A 17,937-nucleotide genomic window follows, 5' to 3' on the forward strand; every position below is an offset into this window, starting at 1 on the left:
GCTGCCTCCATGTGGGTGGGTTTCCGAGCTCTTGTCACTGCCAGCAGAGACCTTCCAGCTCTGCAAGGGCACCAAGAGCGCAGTTCAGCCCTCTCCTTGAAGCAGATGCTTATAGACATCTCATGAACTGCTGTCTCGCCTGTGCTGACGGCACCAACGAGGTCTTTGGCACAACGAGACCTGGGACAGCACACACGTACTCACCTGCCACACAGGACCTGAATTTCCTCCTTAGCTGCATACTGTTCTGGCAGCAAAGGCTCACATTAGGTGCCTAAATATAGGTGTCTGGTGCCATGTGGGATGCCCTAGGGTTGCTGTGACATCTGTAGAGGACTGGCTGATTGGATACAGGACTGAAAGGAAACCCAGGTGTTTCTGGAGAGGCAGGAAGAAGCTGGACGGGGTGCTGCAGGGCAGCTCAAGCTGCACTAGATGCCAGCCCACAAGCAGTTTAGATGTCTCCTGAAACCCAGAAAAGGAGATACATAGATCCATGCATGGAAATGAGCATATGGAAAAGAGACTGCTTTGTGTATTAAGGGGTGAGTCACCTGTGGGGATGGAGAAGGCTAAGCCTGGCAGGCAGTTGCTGTATCCATCAAGGCTTCATGGAGAAAAGAGACACAGGGGTTTGGTGCAGGTGACTGTTAGATCTAGGTGCCAGAGCCCGGAGCATAGTCTGTGTTCATTGTGTGGAATAACATCATGTCTAGGGCCTGGGGTGTAAACAAGGCAACCTGAAAAAAAAATATGTGTTTTTTGCTGCTCTTAGTGCTGGTAAATCCAGATATTTATGGGGTTGGTGTTTTATTTGCATTGGACATTTTTAGCTGCTGATGCAAGCAAACAAAGCATTAATATTGTCTTTTCTTAAAGAGAAGAAATCAAGGCTGTGAGAGATTGAGTGACTGCTGTGATGGTTCCAAGGAAGGGTGCAGACCGCTAGCACCACAGCCAGGGCCCTCAGCTGCCCAGCCACGATGTAAAGGAAGCAATGAAAGCCTTTTTAACAATAAGTTTTAAGGGAGCACCAAAAACAGTTGAATTTGTTCACGCAATGAAACTCCTTTTCATCTAAAGATCTAGGAATGGGAAAAGGTTAGCAGACACTGTGGTTTTATCTTAGGCTACGAGCTCCCACGTGGGTAAACGTTAACATGATCCTCTTTTTTTTTATTTTTATATTATTTTTTTTTGCGATCCGAAGGTCTGGTCCTCTGCAGATGGATACTAGGCAGAACACCCTGTGTTTAGTATCACAAAGAAGTGCTTTCAAACAAAGTCAACTTGCAACTCTGAGTAAGAGAGCAAGAAAAATGTTTTCTAGGATTCAGTCCCTAGGCGTGTGATTTTCATAAGGTTGAACTCCAAGTTCCGTGTTGCTCTTACAATGAAGTTTCTCACTTCAAAATGCATTAGGGAGAGACCCCACCCCTTACCTGACATTTGATCTTCCTGCAATGCCTGAAAAGCATTGTTTGTAGATTAAATCCCACAGTTGTTTTTAATCCTTTGGCTACCCCCTCTGAGCTAAAACTCAGTCTGTCCCGAACTGTGTAAGGGAGCCCCAGTCATTGCCACCCGAGTGTTGCTAATTGCTGTATTGTTTCTCCCTGGGCTGAATGGTTTCTTTCTATGTAGTTGATTAAATTAACTAAATTAATATTAGTGGGACAGAGTGTGCTCTGACGGGAACAAACCCACTTCCAAGAGCTTCTGGCCAATTCTATATTGTACAGCTTGATTCAGTACCCTGAAACTTTACTGTTAGAGTGGTAATGACTTTTTGATTATACATGAATATTAATATTCAAAAGACGCTACATACATTCAGGTTTTGACTAAAGAGATGTTTATGCTACTCAGGTTTGGAAAACAAAACAAAACAAACCCACAAACCCCCTTCACCTTCTACAGTCCCACTAAAACTATACAAAAGTTGCAGTGGCCACATTTTTGACTTCATGCCTGAGTTATTCTAAATTGGTATCCAATAGACAGACTTCTGATGCTACATAGCTCAGCATAAAAGAGAGAAAGAAAAACCCGCTGTATAACTTATTTGGGTTTAAAACTTCGGATCCCCCTGTTGACAGGCCAGGGCCTCTCCTTTGACCCTTAGAACAGGCCTGTCTGTGGCCTGCCTCAGCAAGCCCAGGGGGATGGCTTAGAAATAGTTGTTTTTCTTTTTTTTTCTTGTTCTATTTGGATGTCTGCTCTCCAGTCTCGCTCATTTTTGCTGTGTGTAGTTCTAGATCAACTTCTCTCTCTCTCCTGAAGGTACAGTTTTTAGTGGCGAGGCACCGAACAGGCTGCCCAGAGGAGCTGGGGATGCCCCATCCCTGGAGGTGCTCAAGGCCAGGCTGGATGGGGCTGGGGGCAGCCTGGGCTGCTGGGAGGTGTCCCTGCCTATGGTGGGGGGTTGGACTGGCTGTGCTTTAGGGTTCCTTCCAAGCCAAATCCTTCTGTGATTGTATAATTTACTGAAAGTTTGCTTGGTGCGGTCGGGACGTGGGCTGTGCCGCATTCCTACATGTTGCCCTGAAAATTAGTAACAGACGGGGTCTGTTATGTAGAGAGGAGTATTTTATTAGATTTACCAACGAAGATGTATGTGTCTTATGTTGTTTACCGAAGCATTTCCCTGAAAATGTTACTTATTTTTGCACTCGTGGCTATAGCCAAGACAAACAAGTAATCCCTGTGTAGGCAGCGTGCCGTTCACCCCCACTGCTGACCTAGCAGCGTACCGGGCCACCTGCAGGCCCACCAGAACTCATCTTCTGAAGGAATTTAACACAAATTAGGAGCTAAAATTTAGCACGGAACGAGTATCTCGGCGCCGCTCTGCCCCGGGAGCCTGACGGACTACAACCCCCACAACCCCCCGCGCGCTGCCGGGGCGGGCGGTGCTGAGGCGGCGAGCGGGGCCTGCGGGCCGGGTGTCCTTGCGAGGGGACGATGGCTCACTGCCGCGCCGCCCGGCTCCTCGGCCGCTTCCTCCGCCGTGAGTAGCGCTCCCCCGGGACCCCCCAACCCTCTCCTCCGGCGCTCCGGGGCCCTCCCGGTTCTTGGCAACCGCTCTCGGCCGCCGCGGCCTGCTCCCCCCCCCCCCCCCCCCCGGGCTAGGCCGCGGGGATGCGCTGAGGGGGTGTGGGGGGGGGGGGGGGGGGGGGGGGTGGAGGCCCGGGCTCTGCTTCCAGCCCTTCAGCGTCCTCTGCTTGTGGAGGGGGAGGGCTGGGGAGGGGCAGCGTGGGGCTCGGTGTCCCCCCGGGGTGCAGCCCTAAAGGGCCTGGGGCTCGTCGGGTGGGGAGCCGGGGGAGGCTGCCCCATGTTTTGGGGGGGGGGGGGGGGGGGCAGCAGTATGGGTGGCTGCCAGGGAAAGGGGTTGGGGTGGTTTTGGGGGGCTTTGGGGGGGGCCTTTGGGGGTGGCAGGGGGTCCTGAGGATGAAGGGTGTCCTCCTGTTGGGGGGTGTCAGACGCTGGGTGGGGAGCCCAGCAGCTTTTTTTTTTCTCTGTTGCATCCCTGGAAATGCACAGAGCTCCCCAAGGAAGGTGGTGGTGGGGTTGGGTCTGGTCGCTTTGAGTGGTTCTTCGGGCTAGGGGCCTCTTGAGGTCCCTAAATTGTCCTGAGACTGAAGCACGACCCTATAAAGTTGTCTGTGTTGTCAAGAATAACAACGTTAGCCTTTAAGCACAGAGAACACGAGCAATGTGCAGCTAACGCTTCAGCTTGAAAGCTTTTATAGGGGTCGTAGAGAAGATCACAATAAACTAAATAAAGTGTTTTTCTTTCTTTGTGCTTATTTTGTGCAGCTAATGCTGCATTCGCTACAGGAATTGGTATGGGTATGCCTAGGCACAAGAGGTGTTTCGTGGAATCTTAGCTGAGGAAATGGTGTGTTAATCATGGATCTGACAGCGAGCGGGCAAAGTTAAACTTAACAGATTTCACTGGATCTCCGTGCAAGCAAAACGTTATGCTTCTTGTGGTAACGTGCAGATCAGGGACTCATGATGTGATCCTACGACGTTTTAAGCTGGTCCAAATTGTTCCTGTGGTGCACCCATCGTTCCCCAGGCACCCCTTCCTACCTCCTGTCCCCCATGAGCACAAGTAGGAAGCTGTAGGAGCACGAGTACTCCTTCCTGGACCCTTTCCCATACCCCTTCCCATGGGGCTGACTCTGCCAGGCAGCTCTTTGAGCTGGCTCCCGTGAGTCTGATGCAGGTTGGTTCTGGTGGAGATGAGAACGAAGCACCTCCAGCTTAGATTAATTTATGCCCCCAGCAAAGCTAATCTTGGGTGCAGTTTTATGTCTTCAAAAAACCACTTTCTTCCCTTTACAAGTAGCAGTAAGAGATTAGGGAAGAGTGCTTAAGATGCTTTTTGGGGGTTAGGGGAAGGAGGTGGACTCAGTAATTCAGGAAGCTTTCTGCTTGCAACAGTTTATAAACACTTGTAAGAAAGTCCTGTAAGAAGGAACACTTCTTCATTTGAAACAGTTTTTGGTTTGATACTCTTAAGGTTTGGGCAGTCTTTTAATTTATTAAGTTTGGACTTTGTTCGTACAACAGTCTCAGTAACAAATAATTAACATCTCTTAGTGGCAATTTAAAATAGTGACTTTCTAGTGTTTTCTGTTGCAAAAGAGTATCAGTTCTTGTTGGTATACTGCTGAAGCAAGCCCGCAGGGTGTGTATCACTGTTTCAGTTCAGGAATTTGTGAAAACAATGTGAAAACAAGCCATGCAATATGTTAATGAGTGGTGAGGGCTTGCTCAAAGGTCATCTCAAAGCGCTGCTCGCTTATGGACCAAGACTTAAGCTTATCTTGATTATCACTGAAGAGTCGGGATTTTTGAATGTTCTGGGCGAGTTGGAAGGCTTTGGAGAGCTCTTAGATTAAATAATCAAAGTAAATTTTGTGAATAATCCTGGCAAAGAAGTGCTGCAGAAATAACGACGCACACTGAAGGATTTGTTTGTTGCTTTTGTGCAAGCTCGCTAGCTGCACGCTTTCTTAGTGCTGTGTACACGGGAAAAAGTTCGTTGTCTTAGAAGAACTTGATCTGTGCGGAGCAGAGTGTGCCTGTTTCCTCGAGGGCTTGCAGTTTCAACTTCATAAGCTAGGGAGAAGAAAGCTTTTCTTTCAGATGCCATCGTGTTTCCTGTGACTGTATCCAGTGATGTTCGTGGCACTAAGCGGGGATTTTTGCTTAGGGAAGAGAGAGGTGTTGAAAGAAATAAAATTTTTCTAATTGTCACTTGTCTGTCAGCTTGCTTTTGTGTAACGTGGTCGTTGTAGCATAGTCATTGCATCTCTCCTTTATAGACTGGTTAATTTGCTTAATTCCTCAACCCCTATGCCATGTTTGTGGATTGTTTTTTTTTTTTCTTTTCCATAATTAACAGGAATTTGGCAAGGGAAGGGTGAGAGAAGAGAGGCTGGGTACCAATAGCTGGAAATCCTTCCCTGAGCTCATAATCCTCTTTAAGACCAGGAGTAAGATATTTTGGCAATCCCTCAACAGCATGAAAACTTCTTTGTCACTGAGGATCATCTTCTAGTATTGCAGCCGATACCTTTCAGGATGAATTTAGACAGGTTTGAGAAAGGATTGTCCAGAATACAACCGCGTGTGTGAATGTGCACGTACGGCCTGATCATGATCATCACAACTGAAGGAAGGACTGTGATGAGGAACTGTGTCAAATCTTCTTGTAATATCAAACTTTGAGTCAGCGAACTCTAAAATTTGCTGTGGTACTTTGGCCTTTGCTAAACTTCTTATTTGTAAGAATACTTATGTAAGAATACTTAATGTAAGAAACTTATTTGTAATGTCTGTGCTGTAATGTAAGAAACTCCCCAGAGCTGTTGCTGCTCTGTGCTCTCCAGGCCACGCGTTTGTAGGCAGAGGGAGGAGAAAGGAGACGCTCGTAAAGAGGCAAATTAAACAGCGTGTGAAATATTGGAAGGATTTCTCACAAACAAGCTGAAGGTTCGGAACTGATGGAAAGTAAAGTGTGTGTGTATTAAAAAAAAAAAAGGGGCAACAAACTTATATAGTATTTTGCCTTGCACTCTTTGTACTTGACCCCCTCCCTGACTTTCCCTGCGCTGAAGTTCATTTTCCCTGTTTGTGTTGGAGCCCATGCATTTTTTAAGGCTTTCTTCCTCCCTTCCGTAATGGTAATAGGAAAAGGAATATCCTCCTTCGTCTCCAGGCCCTCGGGGTATTTCAAGGAGCAATAGAGGGACAATTTCATTTATTACCTGTCCGTCTCCTGCCAGTGTAGGAGTCTGCTCAGGGCCCTCCTTTACCTTGTTTTTATATTGTGCTCATTTTGTGAGCACCTTCAGGTGCTACCTCAGCTTCCAGACATTTTTTCCTCCACGATAAACGTGGGCAAGAAGGAAGCACTTTGACTTGGACTCCTGCCTGTAGCTCTAGGGAGTCTTGTGGGAGGTCCTGAAAATAACAAATCTTCAACTCTGTAAAGTTGAGGAAGAGATTTAGTACCTGCATGGTCAGCTGGCTCTCATCTGGGCGAAGGTGGCTTGGGTTGTGCCATTTTAAGTAAGGGCTGGACTTGGAGATACTGCTGCAAGAGGGCCTGAAATGCTGCAAAAAACAGTATTTACATTTGATGTGTAACTTAAAAATATCTTGCAAATGGGTTAATTTTCCTTTAAGCACGTAAATTGATGTTTGCACTCAATGCTAAGTAGGAGCATGTTTTTCTAGAAAGGCTTTTTAGTTGTAAGACGTGAATTGCTGCTGTGAGGTTTCTTTCAAGAAGTGAAGGTAACCAGGTTGTCCCGCTACTTGAGCTGCAGTGAGTGCATTACAGGCCTTGGCTGAACACGGTTTTGTTAATGTTGGGCCTCTGATTTGACAAAATGCAGCGTTTCCACCGTGCTTTCGATAAGATCTGCAACTGTTAAGACTTGTCTTTGTGCTTTATGGCTTCGCGTGGAGCCTGCACCTTTGTAACTTGGCCTGTAAGCGAGAGCTGCGCATTAAAATAGCATCCGCAAGGAGTTTGGCTTTTCCTGGCTCATTGCTGAAGCTTTGTAAGCAGAAGAGCAAATCGTTTCTTGTCCTGCCTTCTTGAAGGCACATACATTTACACTCAGGCACCAAAGCAATTGCCTGCAGGAGTTGGGAGCCGCTCGTGAATGAAGGTCCTAGCTGGAAACTGAGCCTTTGATTCTATTTCTGCCTTACCTGCTGTGAACTTAGGCATGCCATTTCAATATTCCACCTGTTTCCTTCTCATCTTATATCTGTCTTAGCTATTTAAATTGCCATTAGCTGTTTAAATTGCCAGCTGTTTGCACTCAGGGCTTGCTGCAAGTGCCCCATATATATAGCCAAACCTCGTCTCCACCGATTTCTCTGCAGGTCCGACTGTGCTGGTAGCCAGGGCCAAACCTTTCTGCTTCAGATGAGGCCATGGAGAGAAATACAGAGCTGTATTGTGCCAGTTACAAAAATAAATAAAATCTCAACCAAAGCCAGCCCAGAAAGTGCAAGGTGATTTTTTTTTTTAAATTTCTTCCAAAATATATTGCTCCCCAGACACGTGCCAGGCTAAGCTGCCTCTCTCTGGAGACAGCCAACTGCTCTGCCCTAGCCAGCTTCTTCTGAACCAGCTGTATTTTTTTCTGAATATAGGCTCTTCACTCATGTATGAAGCATATACAGTTTTTAAGAGTAAATCCAGAAAAAGCGTGGCATTTAAGCTGTTTTTCAGTTATCAGTGCGTGGGAATAAATACCTTTTTTTCGGGTACTTGATAGCTTATAAAAGGCACTAAAGATTCTTATCCCTGAAATGTATGTCTGTATAGTCTTCTGAAAACTGAGAATCGACAAACTTAAGCTTTTGAAAACCTTTCTGTGAAAGGCTATAAATAGCTGAAAATAGGTACGGAATGGGCAGCTGAGCTGGGACTGTAGAATTGCTTTCATGGTATGGAGAAAGAAATGACTGTTTGCTTTTTTTTAATACTAAAATCACTGAGTGTGTCCTGCTAACAGTCATCTCAAATTCTGTGCATCAACAGTTTATGTTGAAGAATACTTTTCTTTTTTTTTTTTTTTTTCATCTTAGTAGTATTTGCTTCCTTTGTAAGAAACAAACACTAAAATAAAAACAACTCAACTCCCGCTGGATCAGGCGTGCCTGAGCAGGTATGTGGAACAATCCGGGGATCCCGATTCAAAACCTCTGTGTTTTTATTTCGACTTCAGTTTTTATTTCTGCAAATCCAAAGTGGAAGAGTTTTAAATTAGCTCATGATGTGTGTAGTACCATACTAGTGTCAGTGTTTGTATGAGGATTGCACTCTTCCACCCTCACTATAGGCACAAAATGCGGTCTTTATCGAAAATGCTTGCAGGAAGTGAATCAGTTCTGATCCTCTCAAAACCCTGGCCTTTGTGAAAGCTCGTGGTACTGAGTGCATCCTTTTTGTGCCACAAGACCTCTTTTTCCTCCTTACCGGCTGTCTCAGGCTTTCTTGCATTGGGCCCTTCTACGCTTTTCTTTTTTAATCATTTGATAATGCCCCATTTTTCCCTTCATCAGAGTGGCAGTCATTCTCCTTTTCTTCTTGAAACCAGCATTCACTGTGCCATTTTTCTACAGTTGTGTTACTTTTGTGTGCGAGCGGTGTTTACAAGACCAGAGTTGTGAGAACTAAATTGAAAACCGTTTCAGTGGAGTATCCAGAGAGCCGTATTTCTTCAAGAGCCCAAGTGCATTGAAAGCTGCGATGTACAAGCTCCCGTGGCTCAGCATCTGCTGGGGAAAGATCTCTTGCTGTGTGCCGTGCTTGGAGTTAGGCCTGGGGGTCCTGTGGCCGTGTCGAGATCTCTCGGTGTCTGCAGGGGCTGTGCTGTGTTTGCACAAGGTGTAGAGCCTCTGGGATATCAGGATCATAGTTCTGCTTTGCCTCTTTGTAGAAGTTGTTAGGAGACAGAGACGTGGTCGTTCACAAATGAAAGCAGTGGTTAAGATGTTTGTGATGTGTCTTGTCTGGAGCTCGGATGTTCAGTACCCAACCTCTGATTCCCGGCAAACCGAGCAGCCACAACGAGAGCGTGAACTACAGCTGTTTCCTATCTTAGAATAAAAGTTCATAAATGCTTGCGACTTTCAGGGCTACTTTTAAAAACAGGAGCTACACGATCAACTCATCTTTTCTTGTAAGCGTAAATATACATGCACTGACTTGATAGGACACTTTTTAACTTAGAGCATAACGGGGCAGTTGATTAATGGTTTGCTCTCTCCTTGCTTTCTTCCTCTAGTGCACCAGAATGGAGTACGACACTGCTCCTACTCGGCATCGAGGAAAAATCTGTATATTAACAAAAATACAAAGGTTATCTGTCAGGGTTTTACAGGCAAACAGGTATGTATATGAACTGTTTCTTCTGTCACCCTTTCAGTGCAGAAAGTTAATTGGCCGCAAAACATAGTAACATATAAAAGAGATGATGTGCTGGCCTTGTCTGTGTTGTTAGGAAACAGGACTTTGTGATCAAGAAGATCCTTTCAGCTCTGTGGTTTCCCATTCTTCTGTCCAAATACCCTTTTTCTGAAATTCGATAAACTAGATTTTTTTTTTCCCACTACTGTACAAGCTTAAAACACTTTTTTTTTTTTTGTCGTCTCCATGATGACTTGATTTTTGTGGTTGGCTTTGGTCTTAAGCCTTAAGCTGTACATAACTGAAAGGGTTCCTTTGTAAAGGGAGACTTGCAAAAAACTACAAAAACCTTACAGTTCTCAAAGTGCCTCTTTCACAAAAGCCTTTGAATATCAATGGCTATGAAAAAAAAAGTTTTAATTTCAGGATACTTAATTTTTTTTCACATTGACTCTTACACATTTGCAAGGGAAGAAGACTGCTTTTGCTAAGTCTGTCAGCTAGTCATGGACGAGAATGCTAATTTCTTCTGTTTGATTAATGTATTTGTCATCTGCCATAATTGATGTGGAAGATAAAATGTGGTTGCTATGTCTGCTGGTGTATTAGCAACACAGAACAAACCATTCTTGAGTGTGCAACCACAGTGCTCCAATTTAAAAGCAAAAAGCATGGCATATTTTGAATCCTTATAAAACATGTTGGTATGTTCTTCAAAACGGCTGGCTGTATCTCCTCCTGTGAAATCTCTTCTTCTCATTGTAAATTTAAGTGCAATGAATTGCTTTCAGAATTACAAATGTCATCAAAACCTTTTTTTGCTACATTTACTTTGTTACCGTATGCATTTTAACTTTACTCATTCTCTCTCTCTCTCATAGGGCACCTTTCACAGCCAGCAGGCATTGGACTATGGCACCAATCTAGTGGGAGGAATTTCTCCAGGGAAAGGTGGAAAAACTCATCTGGGTCTGCCCGTGTTTAATTCTGTGAAGGAGGTAATTTGCAGCAATGACTGGAGGACCAGGTGGCTTAATACAAGAGCTAATGCTGCTGAAGGCCTCCTTATTGCATTCCTCATACTGAAGAGACAAAATATTTGAACCATGGATGTCACTGTGGAAGCAATGAAATAGATGCCTTCTAAAAGTGGCTTTCACTGTGGTCAAGCATGAGTTTGCCTTCCATTGGGAAGTTCAGAGTCCAGATGCTCAGTAACGCAAATGACTTTTTAACTTTCTTTATAATATGTTTATGTTTTATGCCCGTAACTAGTTTCTGATTGATTCTGGTGCATATGATGAAATCGTAGCAACTATTATCAAAGGGTGTTTGTGGCGTTGTTTGTCGGGGAGATCCTTTTCAGCCAGTACTTAGGTCTCAGGTTACGCTCTGTGTGTCTGTCTTCAGTGAATTTAACACTTGCGTTGATTATAGTAAATCAGTATCTATCTATTTACCTGATTTATATTTGGAGTGGACATATTTTAAATGACTAGTTGTCAGAAGTTCTCTTTGGGCCCACTAAATGTTTGATACCTTTTTTTTTGTATCCTCCTCGTAGGCCAAAGAACAAACTGGTGCTTCTGCTACTGTTATATATGTACCTCCTCCATTTGCTGCTGCTGCGATCAATGAAGCAATCGATGCAGAAATGGCCTTAGTTGTTTGCATTACTGAAGGTATTCCCCAGCAGGACATGGTTCGGGTTAAACACAGACTGGTTCGGCAGGGTAAGACTCGACTCGTGGGCCCGAATTGTCCTGGTGTCATCAATGTAAGTGAATTCTGGATTTGCTCCAAAGCTGGACCGTTCTTAGTGATGGTTTAAATGTTCCATCTCACTTCTCCCACTCTTTCTTTAGCCTGGAGAATGTAAAATTGGTATCATGCCTGGTCACATTCACAAGAAGGGAAGAATTGGTGAGTTTTTGAATATCTCTGCATTATCTAAAAGTAAAGTTTGGTACACTACTATTCTTAATTTGAGTGTACGTCCATTTACCTTGGGGTTTGAGTGGGCTCCCAAATACTAATCCCTCCAACAGCTTGGCTTCTGAGGACTTCTTTTCCAACCTTAATGCTTCTATGACTGGGATCCTACGCCTAGCGTGAGCTCAGTATCACCACAAAATGAAGAGATTACCAAGAAGTTCATAACATGACAAGTTAGGCAGTTATACCATGGTGAGTGGAATTGGCAGACACAGCCACTTCTCAGACAGGGAAGTTGAGGTGAGAGGGGCGGTGACTTGTTCATAATCATAAGGTAGTTGCACACCCTGTTGCATGCAAGTGTCATGTCCTGATTTCTGGTGGTTCCTTGTCCTAAACTATAGAAATAACAACTGGATTATAGCTCCTGCATTACATTATTTGAAAAATCAAGAAAATTGTTCCAAAACATGCATTGATATTTTAATACATAGAGCTTTAGAAAGGTTGTAAACAGCATATGCTGCCATTATCTGTCAGTGGGGTGGTGAGGTTAACTTGAACACAGAATCATAACATCACAGAATGGGTTGGGTTGGAAGGGACCTTAAAGATCACCCAGTACCGGCCCCCTGCCATGGGCAGGGACACCTCCTACTAGATAAGGCTGCCCAAAGCCCCATCCAGCCTGGCCTTGAACACCTCTAGGGATGGGGCAGCCACAGCTTCTCTGGGTAACCTGTGCCAGTGCCTCACCACCCTCACAGTAAAGAATTTCTTCCTTACATCTAATCTAAACCCACCCTCTTTTAGTTTAAAACCATTCCCCCTTGTCCTGTCACCACACCCCTGACACAGAGTCCCTTCCCAGCTTTCCTGCAGCCCCCTTTAGGCACTGGCAGCCTGCTGTGAGGTCTCCCTGGGGCCTTCTCTTCTCCTGGCTGAACAAACCCAACTCCCTCAGCCTGTTCCCACAGGAGAGGCGTTCCAGCCCTTGGATCATTGTTGTGGCCCTCCTCTGGAGGAGGAGGTACCCTTCACAGCATTATCATTTTTTTTTCTTGTGAAAAGTGTGTTTGCTGTGGGAAAAGCTGTTCAGTGCTCTTAAGCTAAGTGTACTCAGGACAGTTTTTCAAACATGAGGAGCTCTTTAGAATAACAGTACCTAATGTATGCTGGAGGAAACATTAATGCTCATGTCAAACCTGAAATTGAAAAATCAGACTACTGTGGGTATCCCCTTTGTAGATTACATCAAGCCATTGCTCTATGACTGTAAAAGATAGCTGACGTTACCTCGATCTTCATTCTGAATCAAAGTTCTGTTAAGATTTTCTGTGTCTACTTGAAATATCTTACCGTCACAAGACAGGAGAATCTGAATGCAAGGCACCACAAGCACAAAAGAATATTTTAAATCCAGTTGGCCTAATAGAAACATTTTCAATGGTGATCCAAGAATCGGGGAGTAAAGATGTGAACTTTGCCATCCTCCCAGCTTCATTTAACACTATGACCTTTAGTGATATGCTCCCCAGCTTTCTCTTACTGTGAGGCGTCCAAGAACCATTTGATAATCTTGGGATGCAAGCTATAAAAATAGCCACAGTCTTAGGACCTCTGTATGCTTCTTTCATGAAATCTGAAACATAGTAAACAGGAAGCCTTTTGCAAATGTAGTGAGAAAAAAACTTCTTTGCTAGTAGACATCTGCACTGTGCAACAGTATAAACTGTAGATAAAACTAAGCTTGTTAGTCTAATGGTGCATTTTGTCCTCTGTTCGTGCAATACACTAATTACATTGCTTGTTAAATGGCTTGAAATAGACGGAAGACAATGTCTGTTTTTCCTGGAAAACTTCCCTCTTGGAGTGTTAACAAAAATCTTGACTTTGAAAAACGAACAAAAACATGCAAGGATTTTGCTCCTGATCTAGGATTCAGCACATAACCTTTGCTGTAGAAAATCTGGTTAGGCCTGGCTAGGTTGTGGTCTCTTGTAATACTGGAATGTGAATGTTAAATGTGTATCGCAGAGCAGATAAGTTGCAGCAATGACTATCTTAATAGTGGTAACTTGAATTATGCAGTGCGTTTCCATTCTGGAGGATCTCTTGTGCCTAGCAATACTGGAGATACAATTAATACTGAATTATTTTGTTAACTGTTCAGCTGCAACCCTGTTTTAAGTTCAGTGCATAAGCTACTTGTATACAGGACAAGAAATTCTGTTTTGTTTTCAGTTTTCTCTCCTGGTAAAGCTGTAGCGTGAGGAGTGCTATCTTACCCAATATAACTGGCTTGCTGGGCAAGCCTGTTAGTCTGTTTACAATTCAGTATTAAGAGTGCTAACCAAGAAATTGTACAGATATAATTTTACATAGAGTTTTCATCTTTTGGCAAGGATAACTGGAAAACTTGACATCTCACATTCAGTTTATTAAGGTGATTTTCATGAATGCAAGAACAGCTACCTCTAGTCATGCACTTAGCTACATTAGTGTTAAGTTTATCTCTGTTTCTTCCCTAAAGGTATTGTGTCAAGATCTGGAACCCTGACCTATGAAGCTGTTCATCAGACGACGCAAGTTGGATTGGGGCAGTCTTTCTGTGTTGGTAGGTTTCCTCAGGAGCAGCTTGCTGTACCTAGTCTAATCTGCTTCTTCTTCACAGGAACAATTCCAAATTAAATTTATTTTTTTGCAAGCACAGAAATAGCTGAATCATTTCTTGTTTTACTGAGAAATTAGATCCCTAGCTGCTGTGAAGAGTATCCCCCTTCTCTGATATCATTTCCTTGTCAGATTAATAACAGCCTAGGAAACAGTTTTGAGCAGAGAACTGCCAACACACAGAAGAACACAGAATGGTTTGGTTTGGAAGGGACCCTTATAAATCATCTAGTTCCAACCCCCCTGCCATGGTCAGGGACACCTCCCACTAGGAAGTGTTCTAAAATGTTTAGTATTAAAAAGGGATAGGGCTTTCTTAGGCATTTGCTTGGGTATGTTAAGCAAGTTGGCTAACTCACATTTTCTTACAGCAAATTTATAGAGCTGGAGTCTCGCCCCTGTTGTATATTGTATAGGGTCTCTGTATAAGGTGTGCTGTTTTGCTTATGGTTTGAAAGGTCATAGATGTTAACTTAGGATATCAAGCTTTCTGTAAAATAGTGGAGGAGACAGATTTGTAACAGGAACTTGGCACTCTGAGAGCTGTCCATCTTTTGAGCCTTTGGGAACAACTCTTCATGCTGAAATTCACTTTGAAACTAATAATGTAAATGTAATGTTATCTTCAGTTACCTTTCTGTGGTTTCATGTTTTTTTCAGGGATTGGAGGTGATCCCTTCAATGGAACTAATTTTATTGACTGCCTTGATGTCTTCCTGAAGGATCCTCATACTGAGGGGATCATACTGATTGGAGAGATTGGAGGAAATGCTGAAGAAGATGCAGCAGCATTTTTGAAAGAAAATAATTCTGTAAGTCTTAAAGAACTTGCTTCCAGATGCCTTGGTGGTTAACCATCTTCTGCCATGTCAAGAAAGCTTGGTACAGTTTCTAACCTGCACTGACAAAAGAACAAAAGAGAAACGGCGATTATACTCTTATTAAAGAGAATGATTTATCATGATTGAAGCTTCCAATTTCAATTCTAACAGCAGAGCAGTGTCAGCTTCAGATGTTTAGTCCTTTAATGATATTTGTAGGGAACATTTTTTTGGTAATATACATGGTTCTGTAAAGAGCTGTCTTAAAGTTCATGATCGCTTCTGGTTGACACAGTTAATCAGGAGGAGTTATCTTCAGACTAGTGGTTCCATGTTGTCTGAGGTTTCTAGCTCTTTGATATCTTTGCCTGCCTAGTTGATGCTTTTTTTTTTTTGTTAACCTGCCATCTAGAATTGCTTTTCATCTTGCTCTCCCCCGTGTAACTCTGTATATTTTCTTTATTCACAGGGTCCAAATGCCAAGCCAGTAGTGTCATTCATTGCTGGTCTGACTGCTCCTCCAGGCAGGCGGATGGGTCATGCTGGAGCAATCATTGCTGGTGGAAAGGGTGGAGCTAAAGAGAAGATAGCAGCTCTTCAGAGTGCTGGTGTCGTGGTCAGCATGTCCCCTGCTCAGCTAGGTAGCACCATCTACAAGGTTCGTTACCTGGAAACTGGTATATGCACTCATCCAGAGCAGGAGTCTACTTTTGAGGGAATGGTAGTACATCTCTCACCCAAATATTCTGTTGCTCTAAGCTTGGTTAAACATCAGAAGTCTAGTGACTGAAATAGCTGCAGTTATTACTTAGATGATCTGCACAAGTAGTGTGTATAGTACAACTTTATAGGAAAATAAACAGCAAAATATAGAAATGATTACGCTTAGCTGCTTTTGCAACAACTTGTTGAATTGTCTTTTCAGGATGCTATCTGAGGAAGCAAAGAACCCAAGTTAATTTAAAATAATAAAACACTCTTTGAAAGTACAGTCTTTGAAGGAGGAAAGCCCTGGCATATAGGCATGTCTCTTTTAAGTACTAATTTGGAATTATGGCTGAATGCATACAGCTGAGAAACTTCTGTATGAAATAGGTTTATTGCCATTTTTCTTAATTCATCTCCAAAAAAAGGCACTGTTTCATAGCTAGAGGAAATGCGTAATTCAGCTGTGCTAGTTATCTTTTTTTTCCAATGATGACTGCATAATAGCACCTTCACAGGCTGCTGTGCGAGTCTTCCCTTTTTCTGTTGTTGTTTTTTTTTTTTCCTGTACTAAACCAAAAATCTTTATTTCTTTCCTGGCTTGAATCCTTTACTATAAGGATCCTGGTGCAGTTTCTATACAGAATTAGTGTTTTTCAGGCCTGTTTTCCTGTGCCTTGACAGCATTGCAGTCTGAGTGTGGTGCACTGACCGCAATCTAGAGCTACTGGTTTTTCATAGCCAGTGAGTTAATGTGAGGTGGGAGAGTACTTGCACACATTACACGCTTTTTAATTTACTTTCTAATTCCAGTTTTTTAATTCCTAAAATTCAATGTAGTACAGTAAATAGAAAGTAATTTATAATATTAGTAAACCCCCTTTTTTTTTTTTTCCCTACATGTAATGTCTGTGTGCTATTTGCAGGAGTTTGAGAAAAGGAAATTGCTGTAAGAGAAGACACTTCGGAACACCGTCTCTGAACCATCAGTGCAGCACCTGGCCTCTGCTTATCTTTTGTCTGCTAATCCTCAGTTGCCCAAATGACTGGCACTGGTTGTGGAATTTGACTTTGAAGCCATAAACCTCTTGGCTAAACCTGTTTTGATGTCTCCTTGGTTCAGACGCGATCACCTTATTGTAAATCACAGCAAACTAATAAATCTACTACTAAACCTGATACATCTTTTGAATTCCTGAAGCAGAACTGTTTCTTCAACCATCATAAAGAAACCAATCAGCCTTGAAGGGTTGAATCTTTTGTAACTTAAGCACTGCCCATTTTAAGGTAAAGTCGCTTATAGAGATGCTTTTAAGGATCAAGGCGCTGACTTTAAGCACATTGCTCATATCATGTATCACACTTTATTTTTAAAATTCTTACTTGTTCGTTGCTGGCAAGTACGTTTGAACAATAGGCCAAAGTTTCCGTCCATTAAACCAAAGCTGCTGGATCTGAAGGGGTTGCTTGTTGATCCACGTAGCTGGATATGCCTGAAGTCCAGGCTTTCTTTTCAAGGCTGACCCGTGCACAGTGTAGCCCTCTACTGACGAGGAATTCTTTTTGTTTTACAGAGGTGGAATTTTTGTTCACAGAAGTGAGTCTAATTTCCAATGCAAATGTATACATTCAAAAGTGTAACTATGAAAATGATTTGCTCTTTGTCTTAAACTACTTTACTTTCCTCTTTAACCTGAACTAGGGTTGCATTGTTTGTGTGTTCTGAAATCCCAATAACACTGGGAGATAATGGATGAGAATTATTATTTTCTGGAAAAGAATGTAATAAGTTATCTTACCTGTTAACCACTCCCAGCACTGTAACGGAAAGCCCTTTTTACTTTGGAAATAGCCCAAACACAGTGCCTATAAACGAGTGTTAGAAGTTTCATCAGGATGGAGTAAATCCAAGATTGCTTTCTTTATATAGAGGGCTGAAAATTCATGTAACCTGGCACTTGTCTAAAGCTAACCTTGTGTTCCATAAAGGTGCTGTTACCGAAACTCGTGTTGTTATTTGTTTAAAACTGTTCTTAGTTTTCTCACTTAAGCGCCTGGGCAATTCTGCTTCCTCATGCAAGCAGTGAGCATTTATCTTGACGCTGACATTTACAGTTCCTAGAGCTACGCCCTGAAGGAAGGAGTAAAAGGACAGGTCAAATGTCTGCTGCACCGAATGTGTATTAATGTGCTTCATATATGGTCAGGCACTGGTCAGATGGTACGGGACTTAGGACACAGAGACTAGATGCTGTATTATTCATGTTGGTGTGGTTTACTAAAATGAACCTGACATGTCACTGGACAGCTGAAGGCAGCACTGAGTGGTAAATCATTTGGTAAAGTCTATGA

The 17,937-nt window shown here is 43.2% G+C and overlaps 1 protein-coding gene across 1 annotated transcript; it reads left to right on the forward strand.

The window, feature by feature from the left end:
• The first annotated feature begins 2,834 nt into the window (after positions 1 to 2,834).
• SUCLG1 (succinate-CoA ligase GDP/ADP-forming subunit alpha) lies at positions 2,835 to 17,589 on the forward strand. Its single transcript, XM_080589983.1, has 9 exons — positions 2,835 to 3,010; positions 9,330 to 9,433; positions 10,333 to 10,449; positions 11,016 to 11,228; positions 11,317 to 11,374; positions 13,920 to 14,003; positions 14,720 to 14,871; positions 15,350 to 15,538; positions 16,512 to 17,589. Exons 1-9 carry the CDS (start codon positions 2,965 to 2,967, stop codon positions 16,536 to 16,538), a joined length of 990 nt encoding a protein of 329 aa, XP_080446109.1. The 5' UTR covers positions 2,835 to 2,964; the 3' UTR covers positions 16,539 to 17,589.
• The last annotated feature ends 348 nt before the right edge of the window (positions 17,590 to 17,937 follow it).

The sequence above is a fragment of the Anser brachyrhynchus genome (assembly GCF_964034855.1).
Source record: "Anser brachyrhynchus genome assembly, chromosome: 4".
Taxonomy (NCBI): Eukaryota; Metazoa; Chordata; class Aves; order Anseriformes; family Anatidae; genus Anser; species Anser brachyrhynchus.

Excerpts from the sequence above, each read along its gene's own strand:
- SUCLG1 (XM_080589983.1), top strand. The coding sequence starts at position 2,965 with ATGGCTCACTGCCGCGCCGCCCGGCTCCTCGGCCGCTTCCTCCGCC. Across the intron at positions 3,011-9,329 it reads CCTCGGCCGCTTCCTCCGCC|TGCACCAGAATGGAGTACGA; the intron begins GTGAGTAGCGCT and ends TTCTTCCTCTAG. Across the intron at positions 14,004-14,719 it reads GGGGCAGTCTTTCTGTGTTG|GGATTGGAGGTGATCCCTTC; the intron begins GTAGGTTTCCTC and ends TGTTTTTTTCAG.